The sequence below is a fragment of the Contarinia nasturtii genome, unplaced genomic scaffold, assembly GCF_009176525.2.
Source record: "Contarinia nasturtii isolate CC-2019 unplaced genomic scaffold, AAFC_CNas_1.1 Cnas_scaffold_928, whole genome shotgun sequence".
In the NCBI taxonomy this organism is placed as follows: Eukaryota; Metazoa; Arthropoda; class Insecta; order Diptera; family Cecidomyiidae; genus Contarinia; species Contarinia nasturtii.
In genome coordinates this window covers 1,455,193-1,470,962 of record NW_022198275.1, presented here as the reverse complement: position 1 = coordinate 1,470,962, position 15,770 = coordinate 1,455,193, and the positions used below count along the sequence as shown (strand labels likewise).

Below are 15,770 nucleotides of genomic sequence, written 5' to 3'. Positions count from 1 at the left end.
GAATTTGTCGTTTTTATATAGTATTGATTACATATCAAGTGATTTATAATGAGAAAATTCAATATTTGAAAAAAAGTGGTAAAAATTCAATTTTTGTGATTTTTACAGATTTTCGTATGGGAAAAGTAACCAAATTTCATCGTATCGCAAAATGAATGTCAGATTAGACTTTCTCGTGCCAAAAAACTGCATTTTACTTATTTTCACAAAAATCGATTAGGGGACACAAAGTCCCCCAGAATAGGCCAAAATAAAAATAAAAAAAAGCTTCGTATGAAGAAATAATCCAATCGAGAAAAACGGTTATCACCACTGGATTTCTTGGCTTCGAATTTAGGTAAATAATAACTATTCCCGTCTCTGTCGATTTTTTTCAAGTTAATTACTGGTATTAAATTGTTCATTTCTTTCTAGATAGTAAATTTCATTGGGAATAATTCGTAAGTGTCTTCCTTTAATTGACTTTCGTTCAAACTGTTCAACAATTTCCAAGCATCATCCATTTCTTCTATTAAATTCAATTCATTTCGTAATCAGACCAAAATCATTCAATAATCAACATTTTATTTAAATTCGGTCAAAGCTTATCACCATGGGTCCAGTAAATGTTTCAATTTTTCATCGGTCCAAAACGATTACAACTTCCAACATCATCTCCATATATTCTAATTTCATGATAAGAAAAGTCAAATAATCAAATCCGGAACAGTGTTCTTTCACTGCTTGAATGATTTCGTGTTACATTTTTGGCCAAGTTCACTGCAGTTCTGTTTTTATTCCAAAAATAAAATTGTCTAAGTAGGACTCTTATCATATATTAAAAAAATACGTGTGTGAAAGATGAAGCGCCGCTCATGTCTCAGTGTATTGACCCAACTTTAATGTGACTCATTTTTTGTTGTGATCTCCTTCGTTTCATTCATGTTTGATATTACTACGATGCTGTGTTCAACAAAAATATTGAAATAAAACAGCTGATCGCTCCAACATCCTACAGTGTAACTGATAAAACAAATCCCAATCGTCTTTAAAACACATTCAATAACGACAATGTTCACGTTCTACTAGTCGCCGATAGATGCCACTTTTGATGGTGCCAAATTAAAAGAGAAATGATGAAAATTTTGATGAGTGAAATGTAATGCGCAGACGTCGGTTATGTTACAGTACAGGCACTTCATGTGTGCAAACATCTGTGAACACATGCACACATACATTGATAATGTTAAAGAAATGCTGAAAAATCATAATTAATGTCAAAACGAGTATCAACAACACGCTGAAGTGATTCGGCTGTATGTTCGGGTCAATCAATTTCTTTTAATCACATTCTTTAGAAAGAATGTTTTTTCTTGAAATGACATTTCCCAATTGAATCGATTAAAATTGTTTAAACATGTTTTCAAATCGTTTCGAGTGAAAAAAAAAAGTTTGCCCTAATGCGAGTGTGTAATTTTCCCAACTACCGAAAAACAACAAAGAGCTTTACTTGGATTAAAGCCTTGCAAGTGAGTGTATTTTCTATTCTTTGGGCCTTTTTCTTACTTTTTGTGTGATTAAAAATAGTTTCTGACATCGCACCGTGGTTTTTATTGCAAGAAGTGTTGCAACGTGTCCTTTTAATAAACTTGGAAAATGGGTGATTTTGATTGAACGAGTGTCTCAGGCTAAAATAGGTGCTTTTGTCAATGTATAAGGGTTGCCTTCGATTTTTTTCTCTCTTTCATCTGAAATGGCATTGGAATATGACGATTTTATTTGCATAATGTATAAAATACAAGAATCGATTTCGAATTATATAAATCGAATTTTGGATGAGAAAATGGCTATAGTGCAAAATATAATACGCAAAAAGGAAAAAAAAACATCATATATAATCACATGATATATTTATTTCTTCGTGAGAACGTTGTGTAAGTGTGTGCGTGTGTGTGGTTGAGTAGCGTCAATATTATTGTTTTGTATTTATTGCTTCATCGTCGCTATCCTTCTCGAACGTACATTCTAAGTGAAAACATAAAATATGAGTGGCATATATATCTAAATCGAATTTAATTCTATGCGATTTTAATTGAAATACCACACGCAAAATTGCGACGTCTCTTTGCAAATATCATGCCAATGGTTTTATGTGATTGAAAAATACAATATTGAAATACCAATTTATATGCAAAAGGAAACGTTTCTATTTATGCAAAACACTGAAAATCCACATCAATCAAATCACACACACACACCTTATACGATCCCTCCTCTGCGATTGTATCATATTCGATTACCTTTATTTGGTATTCTTCTTTCTCCCATACAGAGACAGCAAATGAAATTTGAAAACTACAGTCGAAAGACAACTGCATTTCATTCATCAAATTCAGAATAAACATTTGCACTAAAATCAACCTAGTATATATACATGTAGTTGCTTCGCACATTCGTAAAAAAAAAGAATTTTTTTTATTACAAACACATATAAAATATGATGGACATGGAGCCAAACCAGGAAAGCACATATGAACCGTTGGAAGCAAGTCGACGCAATCGGCTCGAATCAACCGACAGCCCAGATATTGAAACATCACCACCACAAGATCGCAATGGTATATTATACATTGCTCTGATCGCGGCTGGAATTGGTTTCGTCTTACCATATAACAGGTGATCTTTTTATATGATTTTACACTTGCACTGTGCGTGTATTTGTGTGTGTGTGTGCTAATATTTGCATTTGGATTTTTATTTTTTTTTTAGTTTCATCATGGCATCCGATTATTGGCAAGAACGATTTCCCGGACATTCAGTGGCATTGGATATGTCAATGACATATATTATCGTTGCATTTGCAACTGTATTGTTGAATAATTTATTTCTGTCGCTATTCTCTTTCAAAGCGCGCATCATATTTGGCTATTGCGTTTCATTGAGTACACTTGTATTTGTAGCATTATGCGAAGTGGCGTGGCACATGTTTACCGCTCAAACTGCATATTCCGTAAATTTGGTGGCCGTTTCATTGACAGCCATCGGTTGTACAATACAACAGTCCAGTTTTTATGGATTTGCCAGCATGTTTCCAAAAAAATACACACAAGCCGTTATGGCAGGAGAGAGTTTGGCTGGTCTTTTAGTCGCCAGCACTCGCATTTCCATCAAATTAGTCATATCAAGCGATGAAGTGTCAACGGTTGTTTTCTTCTTAACATCAACCATTTATATTGCATTCAGTTATGTATTGCATTCAACCACAATTCATTCACCGTTTGTCCGTTATCACATGAAGGTATGCTCGAAAATTGTTCTTCGGCCTGATGAAGATCGTGTTTTGGTAAGCTACAATCAAAATTTTAACATACAATGGAACTGGATTCCAATTTTTTTCTTTATTAAAATGTATTTTTTTTTTGTTTGATTACACAGTCAGATCTAATGGAAAATTCAGCATTAAATACCAAATATAATGTTTTGCCAAAGAATAAGAATCACAAGCATTACACACTAAATCAATTGGATTTGGCAACATCAATGAATACAGAATCTGGAGTTGAAACAACCGGTCTCAGTTTTAGTAATCCGGTGTATGAATTATCGAATCCAAGTGCTGGCGAAAATGCGATGGACACATTGAATGCATTGCCTGAATCATTGATTGCATCAACTACACCGCCAATGAGCGCCGATCCATTACCAAATGTTGCATTCAAAGTTGAACATGTGCTTGCACCCAGCTGTACAGCAGGCAATCGACGTTTTGGCAGTTTCCGCAGTGGCCTCGATTCAAGATGGAGAGTTGCACAAACAATTTATCCATATATGGTTTGCATTGCGCTTGCATATTGTGTCACATTATCCTTATATCCGGGCATCGAATCCGAAATTATTTCGTGCAATTTAAAAAGTTGGATGCCAGTTCTTTTGATGTTTATGTTTAATACGTCGGATGTCATCGGAAAGGTATATTACATTTGAATTTTTTTTTTTGCATCAATTCGATCATTGATTGAGCTTTCTATTATTACAGGTAATGGCATCCATTCCGTATGCATGGTCTAGACGTCAATTGATACTGTTGTCTACATTACGTGTTGCATTAGTACCACTGTTATTGTTATGCTGTGCACCAAGATCACAACCAGTGATTCAAGGTGAAACGCCTGCATTTATTTTCACAGCAGCATTGGGTATAACAAATGGCTTAGCCGGGTCGTTGCCGATGATGTTTGCACCCAGCAAGGTACCAGCAACCCTAAAAGAAGCCACTGGAAATATGATGACACTATCATATAATATTGGATTAACAGCCGGCTCATTGATTGGTTATGTTTTTGACAGTATGCTTGGACCGCCAATTGGTGCAAGACAATGTCCAACATATCCTTACATTCCCAGTACCACTATTCAAACAATTGTTACCACTTTAAAAGCGACAACATCATCAACAACAGCAGCGGCAACAACATTGGCAACAACACAATCCACAACCACAGCGCTCTCAACGTTTCTATCCACTTCATCACCGGAAACAACACGTTCCAATTTATCCACAATTGCTGTCTCCACATTGGCAACACTTTTAGCCAGCCTAACCACTGCTGTTACCAATACAACCGCTCTTGATGAAAGCGTGACCTCATCACCAATATCATCATTGCCTTTAAACACGGCCATTTCGATGTCGATTCCCAATAGTGCAACATCCAATTTAATCCAAAACTAATAATCAATGCAGTCAGCTTTAATCATAGTATATTTACACCTAATAAACGGAGTGAAATAAAAGTGAAATTAAAGTGGAGACATGCTCTCGTAATTTATATAGTCTGTAGCAATTTGGATATGTGAACGAAACTCAAAACTTCGTTAGCACAATCTAAAGCACACTCTCACTCATACAAAAAAAAAATAATAACTAGTAATTTAATAAGGATATCTATCAGGGATTGTTCCTCTGAGGAGGAGGAATGGTGAGGAGGAAAATGAGGAGGATCCTCCTCCTCAAGTGAGGAGGAAAAGTTTTTTTTGCTCAAAGGGTTATTTTTATCACAAAAATGTCATTTTTAGCTAAAAACATTTTCCTCCTCACTTGAGGAGGAGGACCCTCCTCGCTCTCCTCCTCCTCCTCATTTTTCTCCTCCTCAGAGGAACAATCCCTGATATCTATATTTTTTTTTGTTATAACAATTTAACTTATTATGTGATTGTTCAACGTTAAACGTGGTTAATTTGTTCGTCGTTGTGTTACCATCCTAATTAATTGTGATAATTTAGATTTGTTTCAGTCATATCACAGAGTTGTCAAATTTTGGTGTAAGTGCTTGATTCAATCAGTTCTCTTTTTTTCATTGAATTTATTCATTCATGGGTTAATCTAATTTTTCGGTTTGTGTTTATTTTTTGTTATGTTGCATAAATGCCATTATTGAAGCAACCATTTAATGTGAAGCTCTGTTGTAATCCTAACTTAATAATAGATTATATAAAAAAAATACTGATTAATTGTTTTAAAATAGGCATGTACACTCTTGGATATTTATTACGTATATCTATCTCTTGCCCTTTGTGCAACTAAAACAAAACATTTTTAAGAAATACCAACTGAATAAAGAACATTCAATATTCGTACAAAAATGTCATTGGCTCTTTTGTTATTTAACTTTTGTTATTTTTTTCTCTGTTATTGTTGACGCATTTCCAATTTTGGATCAAGATCTGAAAACCTTACAACCAACTCAAAAACTGTAATGGGTTTGAGCATAGTCGTTTTGAATAAAAATCCAACCGTCCCCACATACACGGCTTTCAAACTAGCTTTAAAATTTGAATCGATGCAACATGTTGTTCAGCTCACTTTTGCACCTTACATACATTCAAAACGTCGATATAACACATTTAATTTGTAGAAAAGGAAAAACCATAAATATTTACATGAATTTAAATTTTATTCAGAAATAACTGTCCCTTTATAGTAATGTACGTAGTACAATTCGTCATAATTCGCTTGATTGGTACAAAAATATATATTCATTCATATAATGTATCGACGACGACACTGAGACGAGTGCCATTAAAATTCGAAATATCAGAACACCAGTGAATAATTGACGGAAATCCGATTTTCATTCGGTCAATTAAATTCTACATGTTATTCATACAGTGTGGTACGTGCGGTAAAATCTAGCATTAAATATCATCATTACAATATTTTCGCTCCATTATGAATCGAGCGAATGGAAAATATCAAAATTTAAACAATATCAAAAAAGGAAAACAGTAGATTGCTTGATGTGTCAGTGGTCGCTGACCAATGGTCCCCAAAACATTCGCGATATTCGCTTTTCATCTTCGGTCAAAAAGTATTCACGACCTAATTTAACAAATTCTTTGATTGACAACTTTCCATCGCCATTTTTATCAATCACAGCAAATGAAACGGCTGCATCTTCTGGTGTTAATCCCACGCATTTGAAGAATAATTTGTATTCGGTGAGCGAAATGAAGCCAGAATGATCTTTGTCCACAGCCTAAAAAAACAAATCAATTGAATTATACAATTATATTAAATGTCACAACAATCAATGAATGTTTTGGATACCCTTAAACAATTAAAATCAATTGATTTCGATCGGAATGTGTCTTTTTTACATTTTTATCAATGTGTTTAAGTAGCCATTCATACTTTTAAGTGTTTGTTTATAAATTGTATCGCCTTCCTAATGAAGACTCCATTAAAAGTGAAAACGCCAGCATAAACAACAAAAATCAATTGATTTTAATTTGTCAAGCTAACCAAATGGTCACAATTAAAGAAAAAAAGGTGAACAAACCTTGAATAAATATGGCAAAAATGCATGAATTCTATCACGTTGCGATTTATCATTGACGGCAACATGTATTTCGGTTAAATATTGTTCAGCATTGACCAAGTTGTACGGATTAATTTCACCAAACTGTGCTTCCCAAACGGTTTTGAGCTCATCACGGAATGCTTTTTCATCGTCTGGTTTTAAATGTCCCAATGCAATGAAGTTTTCAGCCAACACTTGAAAATCATCATACGAAATGACACCATCATTATTTACATCAAGTACACTATGAAGTGTGCGGATTTTACGACGCCAAAATTCACTATCGCCCTATTGAGAGAGAACAAAAAATTTCGTGAAAAAAAATAAACATAGATTAAAATTAAAGCATTAGAATCACTTACAATTTTAACTTTGCCTTTGCCTTTAGGTTTTTCATCGTCTGAATCAGAGTCTGAGTCCGAATCTGATATATATTCACGATGATGTTTTGTTGATTTTGATTTCGAATAGAAACGTGTCAATGCATTGTTTACTATTTGAACCGAAGATACGTCCTTCATAATCGGTGTGATTGTAGAGTAGTTTTGAATGTTTTTCTGAAAGTCATAAAAATGAACATATTTATCTCACATTAACAAAAATAATATAAATCTTTCAAGTATAAAAATATTGTTGTAGCTATGTGATAAGACCCGGAATACAATATTTTGCGAAAAAAATACGTTGTGATCAAAGTTAAAAGTGAGATGTGTTCGACAAATGAATTGGGCAATATCACTCTCCAATGATAATTACACAGATAATTTGTCGGTGTTTATCAATAGCACGCAGACGGGTGTCGAGCGTTATCTACAAATTGTAAAGTAGAATTAATGTCATTTATAATTCTAAATGTGTCGGTACGCATGTATACACAAAAATAGCCGTTTTCATTGGGTGAGTTGAAATGTTTGTGTAAAGTTTACACTGTAAACAAGAGATTTTGATATTATGTCTACTGATTTTTCTCATAAAATCACATGAGATCGTCACATGCAATTATAAAACTGTACATTTTGCAAACCTGGTTGCGGTCACGTAACTAATCGATCGCACAGTTCATTGGACAACAAGTTTAAATCAAAAAATCTATATATAGAAAGACAGAGCCACTAAATGATTAAAAAAGTTGACGTAAAAGGAAAAAAAATTCCACATTGCCAAATTTACGTTGAATTTTGTTTTGAATTTTCGTCCAGATTAATTTACATATGTGTGAACTTCGTCACACAGCAATATTAACCGAAATGCTATACAATCACAAGTCATTCAATTGCAGTTTTTTTTAATTTCAAAAATAACATTTCTTATCACAAATAGTAAAATGAAAGTGAAACGTTTTAATTATTATGTAAGAGCTAATGCGTAGCAGAATTCTTCTTATACATTCTAAATCTAAAGCCGACTTTTTTCATTACAATACAACTATAGTTAAACGGTGTTTATCAACAAAAGTCATACGTTGCAATCAACTTTACTGTTCAAATATTATTCAAAAAAGAACATAGCACACCGTCGAATAGCTATCAGCGCAGCTTATTATGTATTGGTTGATTCAAATAAAGCACTTTTGTCCCACTTTTACTGTATTCATACGCTGAAAATGGAAATAATTACAACTGAAATAGTCGGAGCCGGCTGTAAATGTAAGTGTACGTATAAGTAGAAGTTCATTATCTGCGATCGGTTGCAGAACATTGAGAAATGAAGAGTGTGCAAAAATGAATCTAAAACAATAAATATGCGTTGAATTGTGGTTAGGATCACCGAACGTGTATTGATGCCAACATTTTGATGGCTTTAAATATGACATATTTATTTTCGGTTCACGTCTTGGCATTTGAAAATTGAATAAATTATAAAATATCATATCACAACCGATCCAACAAAGTCAAGTGATGAAACGAGTAAAAAATATACTTAAAATGTATATCGTTTAAATCGAATAATAAAATTGAAGAAAATTCACACTTCCATGCGTACTTTTTTATTTACCAAAATGGTAAACACCTGAAGTATTACGAAATAATTCATTGGCAAACAAACCTTATTTGTGGACCACATTGTTTTCTTTCCATCGCCGACAACATTCAACGCACATACACCTCTCACCGAGCAAATATTTCTTATTAGATTCGGGTTCGCGTACACTTTTCGAATGGAATGCATTTTTTTTGTTTGAAAAAACACTTTTAAGTTTTGTTAAAAAAATATAAAAAATAATTTCTCTTTTCGTAAATGCAAAAGAAATAAATCACTTTAAATTCTCCACGTAAACAATGATCTTTAAAAAGAAGAATGATCTTCCGTTTGTAAAGGTTCGCACCAGAATAAAGTTATTCGATTTCGGTTGTTGGACTTGTTTTACGGACTGGTGTGTTTGAGTTGGTGGGTACCGCGCAATAAAATAAAAATCCAATAGAAAAGAAAACCAGCAGATTTAAAAAGAATGTTTTGAACGTTAGTAAACTGAAGGTTTAATTTCATATGGTGTGTATGTATACGTATGTAGATTGTAGTTATCGTTTCAACGGCCAACTCTTTGGGTGTGTGTGCATCGAACCTAACCATGGAAAAGAGGAAAGAGAGAATAAAAAAATAAGAAAAACGACAATGTATTCTGGCTTTACATCGACGAAATGGCTGATTTTTTTCGTTCGGCGTAAAGTTAATGTCTGTGTATTGCTTTGGTGTACGAAAGCTGCTTATGTCTTGAAACCTATGCTTATATGTGTGTTTATGATTTTTGCTTTGTCTTCGTTTGTTTTTACATATTCTTCACACATGCAAAGTACACGAACGATAAATGTGTGTCAACTGGCACGTAGCTCTTCGACTGGAAATCATTTCTTTTTATTATATTCCAAACTTGCGTTAAATACTAATATCAACAAGTCGTTATTTCACGATCTTCATGCAAAGTGCGTGTGTATACTGGTTATTGGCTGTTTATCATTCCGAATACGGTCCGCAAACGGACACTTTTTTATTATTTTACGACCTCAGTCCGGACTATGCATTATGGTATGTCGGATTGTAAAAGAATGCTAAAAAATTGAGGGAGATACTGAGAGAGAGAGAGAGAGAGAGAGAGAGAGAGAGAGAGAGATGGATAGAAAGGCAAGGTAACTAATTTTTGGATATTCATTTTGAAAATCGAAAGATATGTGCCCAAGGGTGACATCCGAATTTTTAACATTTATTTTATTTGCCGTTTTTTGGTATAGTTAAGGTGTTATCATTTCTATAAAAAACCAAAACTCATTTATTCGAATTTTTGTGCATAATGACAAAAGTTTTTCCGAAAAGGCTGACACCGCCACAACATTTCGTGCGTACGAATTTTAGCTTGACGCTCATTAATAAATATTGTATATATTTATATATAACTTTTATTATCTCGACGTTTGCATTTCGAAAACCTGACTTGAGCAACGAGCGCGAATTAATTTCGGTAATTCACAAAAGTCACATAAACAGCGCTTTGGTTTTAGCTGCGCATCAATTTCAAGAACGTGCGAATATATGTTTGTGAATAAACAATAATCGTAATAATTTTGAATGGATCATTTCATAAAATTCTAAATACAAAAACACAAAACACAAATATCTTTTCCAACGCCACATAACCCGCGCACCCTCGATAAATGTATATGTAAAAATCATATGCATCACACACGATGAACATATGAAGGGTTGATTTTAATGAATGAAAGAGAAAAAGCATCACGTATGTTAAAGAGTTGATCATGCAAAACAGTAACCCATTAATATTGCAATGCATGTGTGTGTGTGAAAGCTGTTTTTCGGTAAGTTTTCAACAAAATGTACTTGGCTTGGTGAGTATTTTTTCATGTTAAACAGGTACACACATTCGATGCACGCATAAAACAACATTCATTTATTTTTATCACTAGGTGATGATGATACGGCTTTGAAATCAAGCCAATCCGAATGCAAAATATATCTTCGCAACAAATCATACGTGGTAGCAAACCCATTTTCAAAAATAAACGAATACTTTCAACCAAGCCAAAATGATTACAATACTGTCAATGGGGAACAATAATTATTCTAACGTGCCTAATGAATAAAAATTAAGGTTACGGAATATTTCATATTTTTCCGCGATACCACTACCGATTCGGCTCATTTTCATTGCATCTCATTTTTGATACACACCCTTTTTGTTACTCGGTAGAGTGTCAGATGTTAGTGCTACAGTGGGAATACAGTTAATCATCAGTTTAATGTCATTTCGGTTTTTACTCTCGCTTTCAATTCGATGTATGTTCATAAAACATGTGCACACATTACGTTTTTGGGGCCTCTCACACAGCTCTTCTAGAAAACCAACTGACCCAATTTTAATCCAGTTTTACATTTTCATATCGAATATTGGAAATATATATATAGCTCTTGAAACAGTGAAAAAACTCTTTAATACAATATCCATCGCAATTTTCTGGACGATTATTTTAAAAAGTAACGTTTTTTTTTTGCATTCTAAGTTTGGCAAATATTTTCGCACTTCAGTCGTGCTTAAACAAAACCTTCAGTTTTCTTTATCAACGACTCTTTGGAAGTCTTTGAATTTTCACTTTTTATTTTTAATTTTCTTTAGATATTTATAAAATATTGTTTAATCCCCGGACTGTTACTGGCACCGCAGAAGTGCAGACACATTCGTAAAAAACAAGAGATAAAATCAAATTTTAAAAAAATGTTTCGTTCACACCTAACGGCTAACGTTTTATATAAGTCTAGTATTCAATACAGTTCCATTATTTCAACCACAAACCATTTGCGAATAAGCATTGTATATTTGGTCTATGCGTTCCCAGATGGTGTTAGTGAGTATTATCGTTCATATTGTTCTCGTATCGTCTGCGGTGATGAATGTGTGTCAGTGAACTTTATTTTAGTTGAATGAATGTAAAACATTTAAATTCACATGTCAGCTGTTTGTCCGGTGCGATTAACTTCTGTTGAAAATGCGAGTGAATGATAGTTTGTTTTCGTCTTGCAATGATATAATTAAATTTTAGGTGGAAAAAATTTCGTCTTACCCCATAAGATCGAAGTGTAATCATTTATTATTTCTTCCATTTCTATGCTGTGTTCAGATTGAAGCAACCGTATGTGGCATTGTGATTGACAATCGGAAGGCTTCAATTAAATTCTTGTGTGCATGGATTTTGCAATCCTGTTTGCCCTTCTGACTTTGAATCGGTGTGCCCGAACAATTGAAGGCAACGTAATCGTTGTGTATTCCGTTCGAACGTCGAAGAGAAAATGGAATCACAATCGTTTAATGCGATAAAATGCGCTCAATGTGCAATGTGTTCATTCGCCAGAGAATTATAGACATGTCCGTTCATTTTCTGTAAAGGTGTCTTCAAGTAAGTCGATTGGTCCGAGAAGAAACTGGCGATAATAATGATAATAACAACATCTTGTTGTTGATATTTTTTCGTTCACTGAATGTATACTGAATGAAAAGTACGATGCGACTTCTTCTGTGGCAAAACATTCAATTATTGACATGGCTACAGATTGTTTTCTTTTTCCTTCTTTTTCACATTTGTACGAACGAAAAGAAACCGTCGCTTTACTGGATGAAATGAAGGTGATGCGAAGGCACAACAAAACAACATGATAAAATGAATTTATCTGCAGGAATATATATACACATACACACACATGAAATTCGGCTGCCAGTCGGATTATGTGTCCATACGTATTATTATAGTCACGGTGCAGCACGGCCTCTCTCAATCAAGACTTTGTGTAATTTTCCATGTAATGCAACTTGTGAAACACTGTTCATGTAAGTTTCGTTAATTTCTGATGTGTATAAGTGCGATTTTTAATCGAAGAGCAGAAAAATGCTGACGCTCAATTTAATTGGCATTTGAAAAGACGGCAACCATGTATATTATACATATATATACACATGTCAAATACAGAAGATGCTCGAATCACTTCAGTTTGCTCGTTTCGATTTCTTTAATTCACTTTTTTAATCGCTGTATCGTTTTTATTGCTGGCCATGTGAACAAAACCGATCCGAACTTGCTCGACCGCTTGAATTCCAATGGAATGTTACGAGATACAGCGAGTAGGAGAAAGATAGAGAGAGAGACAGAAAAGATTCGAATTATCAAAGACATGGGGATGATCGACCAATGATTTGCTTGGAATTTCGAACACTTTGATACGGCTCATTGTGGGAACATTCGTTCTCACAAGTTTTATTTGAATTATTTGCAATGCTTAACTGCAATTTATTATAAAAACAAAATTATTTAGAATCAAATTATGTTTTTTTTTTGTATCAAGTTTCTTCATTTTAATCAATTGTGAACAAAAAGCGCATCATTTCACTCATACAACTGCTCAAATTAAATTCATTTAATAATGCAGTATAAACAATGTAACGCGGATGTACGGTTTTATTATATATTTTCACAAAAAATAAGTAATTTTTCATGTTAAAATGAAATAAATGTTGATGATAGTTGATTTCGATCAAATAACACCATTCCATTGCATTTCAATCAATCTCAGGAAAAAATTCTCCTCGGCGCTCTCCTCCTCCCTTTTAACTTCTCCTATTCCTACATGCAATGGCTTTCAACGCCAAGCTTTACAAATACATCACTTTTTAGAATTATAAATTTATCTCGGTTATATCGTTTATTGTTTTTTTTTGTTCAGCCACTATTTTCAAGCATCAGATGATTTTCAGTGTTAGCAAATGTTAGTATATTGATAATTTCATTTGATATTCAAATATCACATTTCTTTTGAATAGGTGATATCTTGATTATATTGAAACCTATTAATTATAGAATTCGCATGCAATCACTTGCAAACAAAATATCATTTCCTAAAACTACTTCCTGTTTTCTGTATTGTTATAGTTTTTTTTATGTAGCTTTTGTTAATAATTCTAGTTAATAGAAGGTATAAATATGGGTGTCGTGTTACCCAAAACCCAAGTTATGAATTTTTTCATATGACAAAAGGTAACAAAATGAAAAATCGCTTGTATTTCGGAATTTTTTTTGCCGCACTAGCATCAGTTGCAATTTGTGAAGTGTGTGAAACGGTGTAATTTTCCCTAAAAGAGTTTTGATTAATTTCGTTTACAAAATTTTAGTATCAAATCAAATTGACTGGTTTTCAATTACTGCCGGGATTGTGTAACGAAACATATATCTTTCCTGGAACAAAAAATCCAATTGTAGTGAAACAAGAAAATCCCAATGAGTATGTTGTGTCTGGAGATATTGAGTTTAGGAGAGATTTCATTCAAAACGATATCGTGAGTTTTGCACATGTGTAATTGTGATTTTTCAATCGATAATTGTTTCTCTAATTAAAGATTAAGATTGAATACTTTCATAAAATTTGGACTGGAAAGTATGCACTCCTTTACATTGTATACATATCAATATGCGAGCTTACGAGACATCATTATTATCCACTTTTTGCGAAAGTATCTAATTTTCCATCACGCTGCCCAGTTTTGAAAGTAAGAGAGAAAAAACCATTAAATTTCATTTTGATTTGTGACTTTTTCTTTTTATTTTCAATTCAGGGAAATTATACTGTGAACAATTTTAGAGTTAACGAAACGTTTTTCCCGTCAACTCTACCACAAGGTGATCATATTTTGATTTTCACCCTTTATTCGGATCAACAACACGTCTATGGCATTAAATTGGCGACAAATATAAAAGAAATTTAATTATATGAAAAACAAGAAAAAAAAAGAAAAAAAATGCAATTCGACACTATTGCTGCTCCATGCATTCACTTGAACTTCTAAACCCATGCGAAGACAAACAATTTGCATATATATATATATAGTTTTTTTCTTAATAAAATAAAGAACGTAAAAGATTTATGACAGTTAGTCATCTTTTTGAAGGCCTTGCCACTCGCACTTACCTAACATTATGGTCAGAGATAAGGTGAGCCTAGAGGTGACCTGAAAGTGAAATAAAATAATTAAAGCATTATCAAATATTCTGTTAACTTTGCCACGGCTGTTCGATGTTTCCGAAAAGATACCGATTTTATTGAATTTAAAATCGTGAAAGCACACGAAAGGAACAAAGTATCATGAAAGTATCATCAAAGTATTACATTCCATGCTAGAAACAAAAAAAAATGTTTTTGAAATAAACGAAGGTAACGAATTTATTAAGCAGGGGTTTCTTTGTTATATCAATAAATAATTGTATTATTTATGAAAAAATATTATTATTTATACTAATTAAAAAAGAAAAAATATCTACATATTTCCAAATACTGAATTTCTTCTGCCCAAAGTTTGACGCATTTTGTATTTGCGTATGAAACAATTGAAAGTATGAATTACAATGGAATGAGCATGTTTAAAACATGAAATTGTGGAAAAAAGCTAGAAATGTTTTTTTAACCCTTGACGACCGCTGGAAACGCACAGAAAACTGCTTAGTTCTACTTGAACAACTTCTGGCGCTACAGTGTAGGTAAGCTAGTCAAAAATAAAACACGGGAACATCATAGTTGCTATAAATTCTCCTACGGAAAGCGAATAATAGTATACATGTCTCATGAGAAACTCTCATCGCAAAAACGATTCGAGAAATAATTCACACTACATTAAAGTTAATTCAATTTACGAATAAAAAATATAATTCATATTATGTAAATATTATTGGATTATTGGATATGTAAATATGTTTGGAATTTTTTTGACGTAAGCACAGACATTTTTTTCGCTTTATTTTTTTGTATATAAACGTTCCAACGCCTTCTTATTTTCAGTAGAATATTATATACAATAGTGTAGCACACTAAAATAGAGTACTTGCAACTAAAGAAAATGAAGCAATTTTTATTTTTGACCTTATTTTCGTTTTTGCTGTTTGACGC

General features: G+C 33.1%; 3 protein-coding genes across 3 annotated transcripts; 2 read left to right on the top strand and 1 right to left on the bottom strand.

Moving 5' to 3' along the window:
* The first annotated feature begins 1,254 nt into the window (after window positions 1-1,254).
* On the top strand, window positions 1,255-4,897 carry LOC116342903 (equilibrative nucleoside transporter 4). Its single transcript, XM_031770706.1, has 5 exons — window positions 1,255-1,508; window positions 2,312-2,655; window positions 2,749-3,322; window positions 3,415-3,948; window positions 4,016-4,897. The coding sequence occupies exons 2-5, from the start codon at window positions 2,477-2,479 to the stop codon at window positions 4,709-4,711; spliced, it is 1,983 nt and encodes a 660-aa protein (XP_031626566.1). The 5' UTR covers window positions 1,255-1,508; window positions 2,312-2,476; the 3' UTR covers window positions 4,712-4,897.
* A 1,017-nt stretch (window positions 4,898-5,914) lies between these two features.
* On the bottom strand, window positions 5,915-9,258 carry LOC116342904 (sarcoplasmic calcium-binding protein). Its single transcript, XM_031770707.1, has 4 exons — window positions 8,886-9,258; window positions 7,202-7,396; window positions 6,819-7,127; window positions 5,915-6,515 (listed from the first exon to the last, which is right to left on the bottom strand). The coding sequence occupies exons 1-4, from the start codon at window positions 9,006-9,008 to the stop codon at window positions 6,282-6,284; spliced, it is 861 nt and encodes a 286-aa protein (XP_031626567.1). The 5' UTR covers window positions 9,009-9,258; the 3' UTR covers window positions 5,915-6,281.
* A 4,598-nt stretch (window positions 9,259-13,856) lies between these two features.
* Window positions 13,857-15,058, top strand: LOC116343058. The gene is made up of 4 exons (XM_031770943.1): window positions 13,857-13,941; window positions 14,005-14,169; window positions 14,230-14,379; window positions 14,446-15,058. Exons 1-4 carry the CDS (start codon window positions 13,861-13,863, stop codon window positions 14,593-14,595), a joined length of 546 nt encoding a protein of 181 aa, XP_031626803.1. The 5' UTR covers window positions 13,857-13,860; the 3' UTR covers window positions 14,596-15,058.
* Window positions 15,059-15,770: the final 712 nt, after the last annotated feature.